At 37.9% G+C, this 16,862-nt stretch overlaps 1 protein-coding gene across 1 annotated transcript in view; it reads left to right on the forward strand.

Annotated features, from left to right (window-relative positions):
* PATJ (PATJ crumbs cell polarity complex component) overlaps positions 1-16,862 on the forward strand; it is a 362,131-nt gene that overhangs the window by 136,183 nt on the left and 209,086 nt on the right. The window contains exons 25-27 of the mRNA XM_042997423.1: positions 1,656-1,833; positions 7,163-7,273; positions 12,077-12,154. Of these exons, the coding sequence (XP_042853357.1) occupies positions 1,656-1,833; positions 7,163-7,273; positions 12,077-12,154 (367 nt within the window). The remainder of the gene's footprint in view (positions 1-1,655; positions 1,834-7,162; positions 7,274-12,076; positions 12,155-16,862) is intronic.

Raw genomic sequence — 16,862 nt, forward strand, 5'->3', positions numbered from 1 at the left:
TCTGTCTTTCTCTGTGTGATTTATTTCACTTAGCATAACACTGTCCAGTTCCATCCACATTGCTACAAAATGACCTAAATTTTAGTTTCAGTTTGTCTTCTCTAGAGATTTTTACCTGGGCAAAATGACTGTAATCAACATTAGGAAAGTCTTTATCATACCTTTGCAGAGAAAGCAATTTGCAATTGTCCATGTATGGTAGTAACCAATGGACTAAGCATATTTTATTACTGCATCCTTGAGGAAGGCAGGTAGGACTGCCCTGAAAGGACTAAAATTCCTTCCCTTATTTTTTTTTTTAAGTGAACAACAACATCAGTTGAGGTTTCTATCATGTGTCAATTTATCTCTATCCTCCTTCCTTCCCTTGTGTTAGTTCCAAGTTTGTGCCTAGTTTGAGCTAACAGTATATAAAAGTCTTCCATTACCTGCTCTATTCTGCATGCGTTATTAATGCCACAATACCTACCAACGTTGTCTGTTTTCTTCTTGCACTTATGAATTTTGTCTTTGGGAGCCGTTTTCTTTTCTTTTTTCAATGTTTGTTTATATTAGTTTGAGAGAGCTGCCCACAAGCAGGGGAGGGGCAGAGAGAATCCGAACCAGGCTCCACACTTTCAGTTCATAGACCCGGGCTCCATCCCACTAACCTGGTTCATGACCTGAACCAAAATCCAAGAGTCAGATGCTTAACCCACAGAGCCACCCAGGTGCCCCTCTTGGGAGCTGTTTTCTGAACTACTTTTTAAAAATTTCAGTTAATCATTGGTCACATCTGTACAGTTTGAGCAAAATTCATAACCAGGGAAGAGCAAGTTTTATTCCATTCTTTATTTTTTAAAGTTATGTGGGGGTGCCTGGGTGGCTCATTCAGGTTGCCTGGGAGGCTCAGGTGGTTGAACATACGATTTCAGCTCAGGTCATGATTTCATCGTGAGTTACGAGCCCTGCATCAGGCTCTGCGCTGACAGTGAGGAGCCTGCTTGGGATTTCTCTCTCCCTTTCTCTCTCTCCCTCCCCAACTTGCTCTCTCTCTGTCAAATAAAATAATAAAATAAAATAAAATAAAATAAAATAAAATAAAATAAAATAAAATAAAATAAAATAAAATAGATGATGTGGAGGTAGGAAGAAAAGAGAACAACTTCCAGCCTTAAGAGCAAAATCTGTCCTCCACTTAAAGAACCACAGGTTAAACCTGCTGACTGGAAAAAACAGTTTGGGTAACAAGATTTTTGGTCAGAAATTTATTTTATTATGAAAGTTTGTGGGTTTTGTCAAAATGATATATGTGACTTTCTTGGTTTTTTTTTCACCCATTTATTACTTTCTTCATTCTTTGCTAATGTTATGGATATAGATTAAAAGAACTAATTACAGAAAATATATTGTGGTAGGAGCTGTGAACATTAAGAATATTAAGATGTGTAATTATTGTTTTAGAAATCTTTTTCCAAATTCAGGCTTTCACATGTGCCACAAATCACTGAAAATATCTTAGAATTTTTGAACGAGGTACAATTTTGATAACATTTGTAAAAATATATTCATATAAGATATGAGTCACAAGGATATGGTACAAAGTGAACACTTCTAGTGACAGTCCAACAAGTTATACTAACTTATTCATGAGTGAATTTATTTTCTTTTTACAGTGTTGAGATTTTCAGAGAACCCAATGTGTCCCTTGGTATTAGTATTGTTGGTGGACAAACTGTTATAAAACGCCTGAAGAATGGAGAGGAACTTAAAGGTATATTTATCAAACAAGTTTTAGAAGACAGTCCAGCAGGAAAAACAAATGCTCTTAAAACAGGAGATAAAATACTTGAGGTAAATGATGTTAAAATTCTGTTTTCGTTTGAAACCTGCTTTAAGACAGTAATATTTAACCAGAAGTCCTCCCTTCATTGTTGGGGTATATGTATGTACAATTGGTGTATTTTCTTCCCATGCCTTAGTTTGTATGTTGTTTGCATAATTATATGTATATAATTATAACATCAGGGTGGTAGCATACAGAATGCTGCACAAAGGTGCAGCTGACTGAAAAAACAATTCTACGATTTAACAGAATGAGGCAGGTGATGAGCATTGTGCTTCTCCCACAGTCTGACAAGTTGTAATTTTTTTTCATCATTTAAAAAATTTCTAATATTCTCTTTTTTGTAGGTGTAGTTGATCTAGAACGAATGTTACATTAATTTTTGTAGGTGTAGGAGGTATACAACATAGTGATTCGACAATTGTGTACATTCCGCAGTGCTTGCCCCAAGTGTAGTTAGCATCTGTCCCCATACAACATTGTTACCATATTATTGACTAGATTCCCTAGAACAAGCTCTACCTTTTATAAATATGTGTCAGTGGAATAGCCACGCACATCCTCCCAGATTCCATTGGAGGGAGGGGCGAATCCATTGTTCACATGTGGCAGGTTTGCAGAGCAGAGTTTAAAAGGTCCATCAAGGCACTGAGAATGTCCTGAGGTCTGAACCTCACACATTTCTTTGCATTGCATTTATTGGATGACCTCATATTCCATATCTTCAGTCCCAGCATCTGCTCCTTCGTGACACCTGCTTTATGATGATAAACTTCAGCCCTGGTGCTTCAGCTCTGATAAAGTGAAAAGAGCACTGGAGGTCATGGGGTGAAGTCTTGATTGCCCTGTTTACTTTGCATTTGTTCTTGGACAAATTATTAAATGCACCTTATTCTCATGGAAATGAGAATTCAAAACCCATAGCATGATTGTGAGTATTAAAGCAAAGAACTGTGTAAAACCTTTCTGTATATACAAATATTAGGTTATATTTGTGTTTTTGAAACTAAAAAGAAAATTTCAAACACACGGGGGACATGGCAGTGAAGAAAATGAGCAAAATTCCTACTCCTATGGCATTTACATGGTAGTAGGGGAGATATTACATAAGTGATGTGTAGAGTGTTAGATTGTAGATTCTATGGAGAAATAGAACAGAAAGATAAGGAATGGAAGTGGTTATTGCAACTGATAGGTTGGTTACAAATACAGGAAGCGTGAGAATGAGCCGTGTGGATGTATAGGGGAAGAAGGATCCAGGCAGAGAGAACTAAAAGGCGAAAGCTCTGAGGTAGGAGTTTGTCTGGCTGTGTTGAAGGAGCAGAAAGCAGACTGGCACTGCTAATGTAGCTAAAGGGAGCAAGAGAGCGCGAAGAGAAAAGGTCTAAGAGGTAAAGTGAAGCCACATCACAGAGAGCTTGGAAGGTTGTCTTTGAACGCATTGAGAATCCATTAGAAGATGATGAATGCATACATATTTTAAAAGGATTACTCCTTCTGGGGCAGGTGTGGTTTCCTTTATTAAGTATTTGCATGGTACATTGGTTTGGTTTTTGTTTTTTTGTTTTTTTTCATTCCTTCATTTTCACCCTTATTTGTGATTTTGTTTTAGCTGTATGTTTTGTAAGCAATACATAAGGGATTTTGTCTTATTAAATCTATATTGATAATCTTCTAGTAAATAAGTGGCACGGATTAATTTTTTATTTTGATTACTGATATATTTGAACTTAATTTTTAACTATATGTTTTGTATTTTGTTTGGTCTCTCCCCCACCTTAACTTTCTATTTTGAAATACAGAGTCATGGGAAAGAAATTGTAAAGAAATATACAAGGAGGTCCCATGTACTCTTCCCTCAGCCTCCCTCAATGTTAATGTTACCTTAACAGTAACTATAGCCATAGTACGATAGCAAAACCAAAATACTGATATTGACATAATTCACAGACCTTATTTCCATCTTCCCAATTAGGCACACACCGATGTAGAACTGTATGTGTTTTTATAGCTCTCCAGTTTGATCACATGTGTAGCCTTGCATAACCCCCACCACAATCAAGAAACTCAACCGTATCACCACAAGACTCCCCTGTGCTACCCTCTGCAGCCATTCCTCTTCCCCTCTTCATGTCCCCCCATCCCCAACCTCTGGGAATCACTGATCTGTTTCTCCATGTCTTTAATTACCTCATTTCACAATTATCACAGAAATGGAATTATGCATTCTGTATCTTTTTGAGATTGGCTTTTTTCATTCTGTATAATTTCACTGAAGTTCATTTAATCTGTTGTGTCCATTAATAGTTGATACCCTTTTATTATGTCTGAGTAGTATTTCATGGTGTGGAGGTACCAGAGTTTAACCATTCATCCCCTGAAAGCCACTTGGGTAGTTTCCAGTTCTGGGCTTATTGTTATGAATAAAGCTTCTCTAAATATTCGCATACAAGTTCCTGAGTGAAAATAAGTCTTCATTTGTCTGAGATAAATGCCCAAGAATGCAATTGCTGGGTTGTATGGTAAGTCCATTTTTAGTTTTGAAAGGAGCTGTCAAAACTATTTTCCACAGTGGCTGTACTATTTTACATTCCCACCAGCAATGTATGAGTGGCCCAGTTTCCCCACATCCTCACCAACATTTGGTGTTGTCACTGTTTTTCATTCTGCACATTCTGATGGGCAGATAGTGATACCTCATTGTTGTTTTGAGTTTCCCCAATGGAAAATGATAAAGAACTTTTCACACCTTATGTATGTGTCCTTTTCAGGGAGATGTTTGTGCAGGTCTTTTGCCTGTTTCCTAATTGGATTGTTCATTGTTTATCTTCTTAAATTTTGTGGGTTTTCCCCTCATCTTTCTCTGCTGTAAGATGAATGTATTCTCTCACTTATCCATCAACACTTTTATATCACTGTTGTGTCTCAGATTTAGTAAATTTCTTTAAACTCACACCAGATGTGAAATGTTAATACTTGAATCTTTATTTTGTCAAACATACTGAGTCATTTGTTTAGTTTTTTTCCCGTGAAGAGAATTACTCATTTGTTTTTAAGTAAAGCTTAATATTTCTTTCTGCCTTGAAACAATTGCACAATTGCATAAAGGATTTAGGCCCATGTAGAGAAGATTTGTTTAAGTGGGAAATTGGAATTTAATTTCATTTTTAGAAATGGGTCTGTCTTGTGTGAATGGGACACACTTTGGGTTATAAATTTACAGCTTAGAAACACTCAGGTTATTTTTTTGTTGTAACAGAATTCCATTTCCCCCCCTAACTTCCCAACTTTAGGGATTCACATTTAACCCTGTGGAAATCTGTGTTGGGGAAACCGAAGCTGGTTATTATTGGAAGATGAAGTCGTTCTTTTATAGCTTCTACCTCATTTATTGTAGAATGTCATGGGGATCAGGTTATTCGTAAGAAGCTTCATCAAACCATTGTGATTGCTTTTAAGCTTCAGTTAAATTTTTTTCTATATGCATTTACTATTATCCTCATCCTTCCTGAGTTCAGATGGGAAAAGGCTTTACAGAGCATTGAAACCTCCCACCAGATGTCTGTTAGAATAAAAGGCCAAAGTTCCTGCCGTGGCTTTTGTGTGGTGTGCCTTCAGCTGCCTTCCTGACTTCACCTCTCTCTCCTCTCCATTTTGCACTGTGCTTTAGACTCACCTGCCTTTTTTATTTTTTTATTTAAAAAAATTTTTTGCCAATCATTTATTTCTTTCTAGAGAGAGAGCAAGCAGGGGAAGGGACAGAGGGAGAGAGAATCTTAAGCAGGCTCCATGCTGAGTGCAGAGCTGACACAGGGCTCAATCCCATGACCCTGGGATCATGACCTGAGCCAAAATCAAGAGTCAGGCACTTAAGTGTCTGAAGCACCCAGGCACCCCTGGACCCACCTGCCTTCAGACCTCTCACATACGACGCTCCTGTCTCATACCTTCAGGCCCTTACCTGTGTGTCCCTCAGCTTCAGAGGTGCTCAGTTTTCTCTTCACTCCGCTCTGATTCCGTGATTGATCATCCTTGTCGTTTCCAGCTCCTTGGATCCCCTTTGCTTTTACTGAACTTGTCTGGGGGAACCACATCCTAGTTAAATGCAACCCTTTGCTTATTTCAGGACTCTGGCATGGCTGGAGAACATAACAGTGCTGTCTGGTCTCATTTTAAAATTCATGAGCTCCTTCTCAAGTGAGTCTTTAGTTCTGCCCTGCAATCCTGTAATATGTCCCTAGTTATTTCATTTTCCTGCTTCCCGAGGTAACTCCTTCATACCTCCTAAACTGCTCAGTTTATGGTCCTTGTTTTTTATTTCATGGAGAAAATGAAAGCAGTCAAAAAGGAACTTCCCCTTGCTGCCACTGCGTGCCAAACCTTTTTTTTCCTAACTGTATCTGTAACAACAAATGAACTGTTTGTGCTTCTGTCTAAAGCCAACCTGCCTAACTTGTAGCACAGAAGTCATTCCCTCCTCAGTGTCCAAGGATTTACTTCTACAGGTGTCACTTCTCTCTCTCATATCCATTTCCTCTCCACTGCACCACGATTACTGTAATACCTCCCATCTCAAACACAAAAGCCAACCTTGATCCCACATCCCGATCCACCTACATTCCGATTTCTTTGGTCTCCTTAACATGAAAAAGTATTCACAAACTGTCATTGTCTGCTGACCATAGGCACCCCTGCATTTACCAAGGCCTTGTTACATTATCGTTTTGAAAAACTGGTTCTGTTAAATACGGTAAATACAGAATGCTCTTGGAGATTACGGACGTTTGCATGTTAGGTTTTCTGAAATCTGTATGATGAAGAGCTATTTACACTTACCCCAATTTACTGAACAGAGAACACTTTTAGTAAGAGAACCCATGGATATTTTCATAGTTCTTTTTTGAACATCATTTGAGAGATGTTCCGCTACTCAATTGTGATAATGGACAGTGTGCTTAAAATATCATACTTCTCAATTCGAGAGAAGAGTCCAGACGGCCCTTCCCTGTCCCCACTCAGAATTATGTGCTGTGTTGGTGGCAGAGGTGACACCACAGCACAGAAGCTTCTTGGGATTCTGTCATGAACTGAGCTACCTATTTTGGATAATTGTATTTAACCAGGGCTATTGTTACTAAGATGTTTGTCTCATTCGCTTGTCTTGAAGGCGGAATGTTATTTTCCTTAAATATGTTCTCCTAAAGCAACAAAGCTTTTTATGGGCCAATCTTGGTTTTTTGGCTTTGGTCTAATTCATTAGACTCTGGCTGTTCTCATAGCTGGTTAATATATGTGAACTCGACAGCCTTTCTAATTGAAGTGACTTCTGTGTTTCAGGTGTCTGGAGTAGATTTGCAGAATGCCTCACACAGAGAAGCAGTCGAGGCCATTAAGAATGCAGGAAATCCTGTGGTGTTCGTTGTTCAGAGCTTGTCGTCCACTCCAAGAGTAAGCCTAAGTTAATATTTTCAAAGCGTTTAAAAATACTCTCTGCGTATCTATAGACCAAGCTTTTCCTCTGTGTTTTTTTCTACATTATTTTCATTTTGATCCTACTATTACCCAGAGAAAGCATTACTTCATAAAAATGTAGTTATTTTCTTTAGTTATTCACCTTCCCCTTTTTTCTTTGATTGTGGTCGTTTGGCCAAATTTGAGTCATTCCAGCTTGCACTGGTTTAAGTCACAGGCTGTGGAGTCAAACCGACCTGTTTTCAATTCCTTGATTTCCCTGTTTACCAGCTTTGCTAACTGAGAGACAAGTTACTTAACTTTTCTGAGCCAGTTACTTTATTTATAAAAATACTTTGAACATAAAGGGGTCAGATATAACACCATTCTAGAGGTACTATCATGTTCTGTGTATTTATTAAAGCATGCAAACATGGTGCATTGTCGTATGTTCTTTTGGACATTCCGAAACCAGCAGTATTTAATCATAACGCTTGCTTCTGTAATAAATTACTCTTTTGGTATGGAATTACAACTCTAATGTTAGTGGCAGGGTATGTATTTTGTATTGTAACATGCAGCAGAAATATCACCCATAAGCCCTGTAACGGGAAGAAATGTTTATTTTTCTTTATTTTATGGAAGACAGCTGTTCAAAACACAGGCACTTTTGAACAGTAGAAAAACTGCATGTTTTCTAAAAATGCTTTTCAATAAGTAAGGCAGTGTTTTTCAACCTTTTGTATGTCAAGGCATACAGAGAATAGTATTCGGGTGGCAAACCGAACAGACAGATGTTTGGCTGCCCTGAGGGCGGGGGTGGGGGGGCATCGATACACTTTGCCACACTTGAACCTCCCTGCACACAGTAGGCTACACGCTCACCCCACCGCTCTGCTGTGGTGCACTGCATTGCAGTATGATCCCTCCTAGTCCAAGACTGACTGACAGAGGTGAACTGAATAAAGTCTTTTCCCTCTGATACCATTTGAAATTTTTTGGGATCCACTTTTGAAGTCTTTTTTGGAATCAAAGTTTTTGGAAGCCACTTTTTAACTCTTACATTAAGAGAAAGTTGTGGAGGCTATCACTTTTATTTCTGGAAACTTGAGTTCAATAGGAAAAATGGCCAAATTATTCCTTGCCAAATGGCACTTCTAAAGAAACCGTTTTGAGCTAGAATGAGCCAATCAAATTATACCTTTATGTGGCCACTTGTGAATGCCCTGCCCAAAAAATGTTCAAAGCTTTTAAGTAAGTTATAAAGTCAACCAAAAAGGCCAAGCAAGCATTTAATCCAGCCTTTGCTGGTGAGCTGAAGTGGAAATTTTCACTCAGATGACAAACGGTGCAGTTTCTTGCAACTGTTCAAAAAAGATCTTCTCTGCATTGTGCCTTGCTCGAGTCATTCAGCCCCAATGCGGCACAACAGACTGCCACATGGTGCATTCGGTTCAGCAAGCATTGAACTGTCTCTGATTCTAGACAAGGGAACATATTCAGGTGATGGTGTTAATTATTATGTCCATGACTTACTCCATTTTTCAACACAAAATGATTCCTGTTTGAATGAGGCAATGAAAGGAATCAAGTTTCATATCTTTGCAAAATGGTGCTCTCTTTGGCTTATTTGTTGTTGCAAATAGTATTGACCCTCACAGGAGTAGAAAATAGAGCCACATGCTTAATCAGTTTTGACCACTTTTCATTAAACTTTGAGACTTTCCTCAAAACCCCCAAAGAAGTCATTTCCTAATGGGACTATCAAAGACCCTATCGTCTATTTTTTTTTTTTAATATTTATTTATTTTTGAGAGAGACAGAGTGTGAGCGGGGAAGGGGCAGAAAGAAAGAGGGAGACACAGAATCTGAAGCAGGATCCAGGTTCCAAGCTGGCAGCACGGACTCTGATGCAGGGCCCGAACCCATGAACTATGAGATCATGACCTGAGCTGAAGTCAGACGCCCAACTGACTGAATCACCCAAACGCCCCCAAAGACCCTGTGTCTCAAGTGCCCCTGTTACATGGAGATCGTCATCAACATCATGAATTGAGCAGTGGTGTTTATATTTGTGCTTTTTTTTTTTTATTCTTTGAGTTGTAGTTTACTTTTTTATATTTGAACTTTTAACGGATGTGTTAGGCATATCACCAATATATGACCTTTTTAAGCTTTTTCTCCTGAATTTCTCAACTGTATTTTCAGCATCCTAGAAAGAAATGTGTGTATTAAATTTATTTGGCAAATGCTTATTTGAGAGCGGAACCCATGATTTATTTTTTTAATTTATTTTTTATTTTATTTTTTGTAACGTTTGTTCATTTTTGAGACAGAGAGAGACAGAGCATGAACAGGGGAGGGTCAGAGAGAGGGAGACACAGAATCTGAAACAGGCTCCAGGCTCTGAGCTGTCCGCATAGAGCCTGACGCGGGGCTCGAACTCACGGTCCGCGAGATCATGACCTGAGCCGAAGTCGGCCGCTTAACCGACTGAGCCACCCAGGTGCCCCAGAACCCGTGATTTATATTGCACTCCTCTATAGAAAGTTTTTATGCCAAGGTAATTTTGTTCGACTTAATAACATAACTACATTTCACCGTAGCATCTCATATTATTTTTCCACATTCCAAAACAAACCTGTTTGAAATTGGGGGTCATCCCATCAGTTCACTAAGTTTATTATCATGTGTTGTTTTCTTTTTCCCTGTATTCCATTTGTACTTCCCTAATGCCGTTATTTCATAATGGCACCTAAATTTTTCTGATGGTACATTTGCATATTAATGATATAAAAATGTAGTTTTTTCATAAGAAATATGGAGTCTTCTACTTTGCTTGAGGATGCAGTCATCCTGGTGAGCTTTTGTTCTTGCTAATGATATGTTTACAGAGATATAGTTCTGTGCTATTTAAAAAACAGTAAACCTTGGGGCACCTGGGTGGCTCAGTCGGTTGGGTGTCCGACTTCAGCTCAGGTCATGATCTCACTGTCCATGAGTTTGAGCCCCACGTCAGGCTCTGTGCTGACAGCTCAGAGCCTGGAGCCTGCTTCTGATTCTGTGTCTCCCTCTCTCTGGCCCTCCCCCACTCACACTCTGTCTCACTCTCTCTCTCAAAAATAAAAACAAACATTTAAAAAAAAAAAAAACAGTAAACCTTACGAGTGGCAGCTGACATCGTGTCCCACCCCAGAGCTTCTGCTATTCAACTTCAGCTGGTTTTTCCCATGGGAGAAAGTAGGTCCAGTGTGGATAGGTATTCTGACTTGTCAGGGAGGCAAAATATTTTAAGATCCTTCAGGACAGGAAGTGCATGCCTGTAGACCCACCAGTTTTTGACGCTGACTTGGATTGTGGTGTGTATTAAATAGAGGTATAGGGGCGCCTGTGTAGGTCAGTCCGTTGAATATCTGACTTCGGCTCAAGTCATGATCTCACGGTTGGTGAGTTCGAGCCCGGCGTCGGGCTCTGTGCTGACAGCTCAGAGCCTGGAGCCTGCTTCAGATTCTGTGTCTCCCTCTCTCTCTGCCTCTCCCCTGCTCATGCTCTGTCTCTGTCTCAAAAATAAATAAAAATATTTTTAAAAATTTAAAAATTTAAAAATATAAATAAATAAATAAATAAATAAATAAATAAAGATATAAATATTAAGCACTCACAGTGTCTGTTCGTATACAAAACATTACATATATGTTGATGTGTGATTAGTATTGTTTTTTATTTAAATGAAACATTTCTGAGACTTGCTCATTTATTCCAAAATTAATTTATGTCTTTAGACTCTATAGTAAAGGTGAAGAAAATTTAATTTTAAATTATATCCAGACAGAGGTGGGGTTTTTTTTTTTGTTGTTGTTGTTGTTATGTTTTGGCTTTTAAATTATCCCAAGGCAGGCAGTTTCTTTACATTTCTGGGAAAGGAGATTTTTTTCTTAGAATCTTCATGTTAATTATTAGATTCTATGGCAAAATTATTTGTGTTAGTTATTCGTGGAGCTGTTTAAAAAAAATCACTAAAACTGTTGTATTTTCCTAAGATGTTTCATGGATTGTTTTATAAGAAGAAGTGAGTACAAAAGTAATCTATGCTGTTGGCACCATCGATAATTAGAATTGTTTCTATGAAATGGAGCTGTTTCATGTGTAAACATTTATTGAGTGCAAGCATGTAATGGGTTCTTCCTGAACGTTATGTATAGTGATAATAGTGATCAATCATTAAATCCCAGCTCTCACTGAGCTTTTATCCAGGACTGCGACTAGATTTATAATTCATCTTCCTGCTAACAGTGATGCTGAGATAGTTATGGAGTATGCACAGTGTGCTAGAAAACATACTTGAACTGGGGTACAGTGAAGAAAAAGGTAAACCTACCAAATAAATGGTGCATCCCATGTTCTAGAGACTAACATAGGTTGCCCCTAAAATGTATTTTGGAAACTGAGATGTGTGGATGACAGTCGATGTCATGACTTTCTTTTTTAGTCTTCTCTGTCTTCACTTTGTGGATCTACACCAGCTTGGGAACTTACTGCTCTTTGATGTTACACACACACACACACGCACGCACGCACACACACATGCACACACACAATATTTGGGGTTATCTAGCTTGTAGTATTTTTCAAATTGTATTGTTGGCCTTGAACTCTACTTCTCAGGTCTTTACTTTTTAGATGAAGTCAGAGACTTAGTTAAGTAAGATTTTAACTGTTTAAAGAAATAAGTATGATGACTGTGACGTTTAAATGTTTTATCCCTTTTCCTTCCCCCGCTTTTTTTTTTTGTGGTCCTAGGTTGTTCCTACTGTGCATAACAAGGCCAACATAATTGCTAGTAACCAGGACCAAAACACCGAAGAAAAAAAAGAAAAGGTAACTTGAACCTCTCAAACCTTTAAAAAGTGTTTTGGTGTCTTCTTGCATATCTGAGCTGCAGTTAATAAGAATGGTTTTTAAATTAGCATCAGGGTAGAAGGACCATACTAATAATGTTTCCTTCCTGAGAATATATCTGGTTCTGGCCATGAAGAAGGCCGGAAAAGTAGTGAAACAGGTGCAAAACCGTGATGAAGCACCAGTCATCCATTGTCATCTTTGTCTTTCTTTGCTGTTCAGCTGGGCTGGTTGTCTGTCCATTCCTAGAAAATGCTTCTCACTCTTGGGACTTTCTGGGACAGCGATCTTGCTGTTGTCTCAGCCTGGAAGTCCATTTCCCACATTGTTCTTCCTTTTATCCTTCAAGGAGAAGCTCAGAGGTCATCTCTCTGAGAAAACATTCCTTACCATCGATCAGAACCAGTCATCCATTCCTGTTTTCCCGCCTCTATTTTAGTAGAATTAGGTGATCTACAATTTATTTTAGAATATGGTATCTGGTAGGGAGTAATTTTCATTTTTCCCCATCAAGATAACTAATTATCCTACTATTTTAAAATAGGCCCTCCTTTATCTACTGACTTATAGTGCAACCTCTATCCTATCTCAGGTTATCAGGGGGAGTCGGCTTCTGAGTTTCCTCTTTGTTCCCCAGGTATGTCCCAGTACAAATGCTGCACTAGCTCAATTATTAAAGCCTAATAATAAATCTTGTTTTCTAGTAGAGCAATTTCCTTTACATATTTCTTCTTCCTTAGAAATGTCTTACCTATTTGTGTCCTTCTTTTTCATATGAGTTGTAGCTCTAACTTGTCAAATTCCACAAAAAAAAAACGACTTTGAGGATTTTGATGGGAACTGTGTCATTGGTAGATTAATTTGTAAAGAAGTTATATCTTTATGATATCTAGTCTTATTAATCATTAACATGGTATACCTTCCTGTATATCCTTTTATTTCTTTGAATTTTTATAATTTAGTTCAGAAAGGTATTGTAAATCTTTCAGTTGATTTATTCCTAGATACCCTTAGATTTCGTATTGCCTTTATTTTTTTTGTTTTTGTTTTTTGTGTTGCTTTCAAATATTTTAAATTGCATTTTCTGTTTGTTGCTAGTGTATAGACATAAAATTGATTTTTACATATTTATTCAACATCTTATAACATTATACTGTTATTCTTTTATAAAATAAAATAATCCAGTGAAGAACATTGGGAAAACCAAAAGGGTGAAACAAAAAAAATAAAATCTCCCATAAACCCACCACCTAAGGATAAACTTATTAAATATTGTATGTAGAGCTTTCTAGTATCTTTATGTCCTCCATAAGTGTACATAAAGTAATTTTAAGAATGTGAATCTCAAATTCTAATACTATGTAAATTTTTATTTCTGGATTTTCTGTATAGGTAATAATAATCACTGTGGATAAAGGCAGTTTTCTTTTCCCCTTTGTTCCAATCTTTTTCTTATTCTATCTGCTGAAACTTCCATTGTGTTTACTAAAGAAGTAATGATAGCTAACATTTTTGTTGTGTTTCCTCCTGATATTTAAGAAATTGCTTTTAATAAAGGTGCCTGGGTGGCTCAGTTGGATAAGTGTCCGACTTTGGCTCAGGTCATGATCTTATGATTTGTGGGTTCGAGCCCCATGTCAGACTCTGTGCTGACAGCTCAGAGTCTGGAGCCTGCTTTGGATTCTGTGTCTCCCTGCCTCTGCCCCTCTGCCATTTGCACTCTCTCCCTCTCTCTCTCAAAAATAAATAAACCTTAAAAATTTTTTTCTTAAGAAATTGTTTTTAATATTTCACCATTGAATATGATGTGTTCTGTAAGTTTTTGTAATAATCCTTCAGGTTAAGGGGCGCCTGGGTGGCTCAGTCGGTTAAGTGTCCGACTTCAGCTCAGGTCACGAACTCGCGGTCCGTGAGTTCGAGCCCCGTGTCGAGCTCTGGGCTGATGGCTCAGAGCCTGGAGCCTGCTTCAGATTCTGTGTCTCCCTCTCTCTCTGCCCCTCCCCCGTTCATGCTCTGTCTCTCTCTGTCCCAAAAATAAATAAACGTTAAAAAAAAAATTAAAAAAAAATAATAATCCTTCAGGTTAAGGAAGTATCCCCTTTCATTCTTATTTTGCTAAGAATTTTTTGTCACGAATGGCATTGGCATTGAATTTCATCACATGTATTATCTGCATTCACTGAAATAAATAATTGTGTATGTATAATGTATTTTTCTCCTTGAATCCCTTACTGTGGTAACTTACATTAATAGATTTTTTTGATGTTGAACCAATCTTGAATTCTTGAGTTAAACTTAATCTGGTCATGATCTTTTTCACACATTAATTTTTCTGGCATTATTTCTTTTAGGATTTTTGCATCTGTGGTTAGGAATGAGATTGGCTAGGGATTTATGTACTATCCTATCTGCTTTTGAATAGATGAGACTACCAAAATGGATGGTAGGCGTGTTTCTTCTTTTTCAGTTCTCTGTGTAAAATGGTAATTATTCATTCCTTACATCTTTGGTCACACTAGCCTGTAAAGCCAGTTTGGGCCTGTGTTTTCTTTCTTTTTTTTTTAAATTTTTAAAATGTTTTACTTATTTTTGGGAGAGAGAGAGACATAGAGTGATAGAGAGGGAGGCACAGAATCTGAAGCAGGCTCCAGGCTCTGAGCTGTCAGCACAGAGTCCAATGTAGGGCTCAAACCCATGAGCTGTGAGATCATGACTTGAGCCAAAGTCAGACACTTAACCAGCTGAGCCACCCAGGCACCCCTGGGCCTGTGTTTTTCTATGTGAGAAAATCTAAAATATTGATTCAGTTCTTTAATAGTTATGGAACTATTCACATTTTCTATTCTAGAGTCAGTTTGGGTTACTGGCTCTTTTTTGGGAATACTGATATCACTTAATTTTTACATTTTTTGGTATAAAGTTGTTTATGTATTCTCTTAGCTTGAACTATATATGTTCTATCCATAGTTCTTTTTCATTGTGAATATAGTTTAATTTTTTACTTCTTTCTTGATTAATTTTGAAGATAATTTTCATTTAATTTATCTTAAAAAAATTTTATTGAGGTAATGGTTGACATTACCTTTGTTTCAAATGTGTAATTCCTTTATGTAGGTGTTTATGTACGTATGTATATTTGTATGTATTTTGAAGTTTATTTATTTGACATAGAGAGCACAAGCAGGGGAAGGGCAGAGAGAGAGAATCCCAAGCAGGTCACACTGTAGCACACAGCCCAAGGTGAGGCTCGATCTCACAAATAGTGAGATTGTGACCTGAGCTGAAATCAAGAGTCAGACGCCTAATCGACTGAGCCACCCAGGCACACCTATAATTCCTCTATTTAAAGTATTAATTTTTGAACTGCGTTAGTCATCTCTGTTTATCTTTATTCTGCTTAATTTTGTTCTCATCTTTATACTGCCTTACTTTGTTTGCTTTTATTCTTCTACTCCCCCCACTCCCCACTGTAATCTTTAGAGAGTTATAGAGATTATTAATTTTGAGCCTTTTTTTTTTTTAATAATCATTTAAGACAAGTCCCTCTTTACATTCCGAGATTTTAGGTTGAATTTCTGTTGTTCAGTAGTTAGGTTTGTTGTTTTTTTTTTTTAAGTCCCCGTTTCATGTCTTTTTTACCCAAACTTACTTAGAAATGTATTTTTAAATTTCCATATGACTATTTTTAAAAACCTTTTATTTTCTCATGGATTTCAGTTATAATCAGAGATTGTGGTTTATATAATACTCTTTTAAAAAAATTTTTTTTAAATGTTTTAATTTATTTTTGAGATTGAGAGAGAGCATGAGCAGGGGAGGGGCAGAGAGGGAAGGAGACACAGAATCTGAAGCAGGCTCTAGGCTCTGAGCTGCCAGCATAGAGCCCGACTTGGGGCTCAAACTCATGGACTGTGAGATCATGACCTGAGCTGAAGCCAGATGCTTAAGCGACTGAGCCACCCAGGCACCCCAATACTCTTTTTTTTTTTTTTTAATGGAAGCAGCTGTGTTCCTTTTTTTATCTCTCTCTTTAAAAAAAAAAAAAGTGTATTTCTGAGAGAGAGAGAGAGAGAAAGTAAAGAGAGAGAGAAAGAGAGTGCAAGCAGGGTAGGGGCAGAGAGAGAGAGAGAGAGAGAGAGAGAGAGAGAGAGAGAGAGAGAGAGAGAGAGAGAGACACCCAAGCAGGCTCTAAGCACGGAGCCTGATGGTAGGGCTCGAACTGTGGAATCGTGAGATCATGACCTGAGCCAAAATCAAGAGTCAGACATCCAGGTGCTCCTATGTAATACTCTTTTGCATTAGCTGAGACTTCTTATGGCCTATCACATTTTCTGTTTATCATAAATGTATATTTGTGATTAAAATGATAGGATAAGGGGTGCCTGGGTGGCTAAGTTAAGTGTCCGGCTCTTGATTTCAGCTCAGGTCATAATCTCACAGTTGGGGAGATCGAGCCCTGCATTGGGCTCTGTGCTGAAAGCCCAGAGCCTGCTTGGGATTCTCTCCCTCTCTCTCTCTGCCCCTTCCTTCCCCATGGGTGTGCTCACTTTCTCTCTCTCACAAAATGAATAAATAAACATAAAAGAATAGGATAAGAGAATTTAAGATTTTATTTTTAAGTATTCTCTACACCCATAGTGGGGCTCAAACTCATAACCCCAAGATCAAGAGTACATGCTGCAGTGAC

This window comes from Panthera tigris, chromosome C1 (genome assembly GCF_018350195.1).
Source record: "Panthera tigris isolate Pti1 chromosome C1, P.tigris_Pti1_mat1.1, whole genome shotgun sequence".
NCBI classification, from domain to species: Eukaryota; Metazoa; Chordata; class Mammalia; order Carnivora; family Felidae; genus Panthera; species Panthera tigris.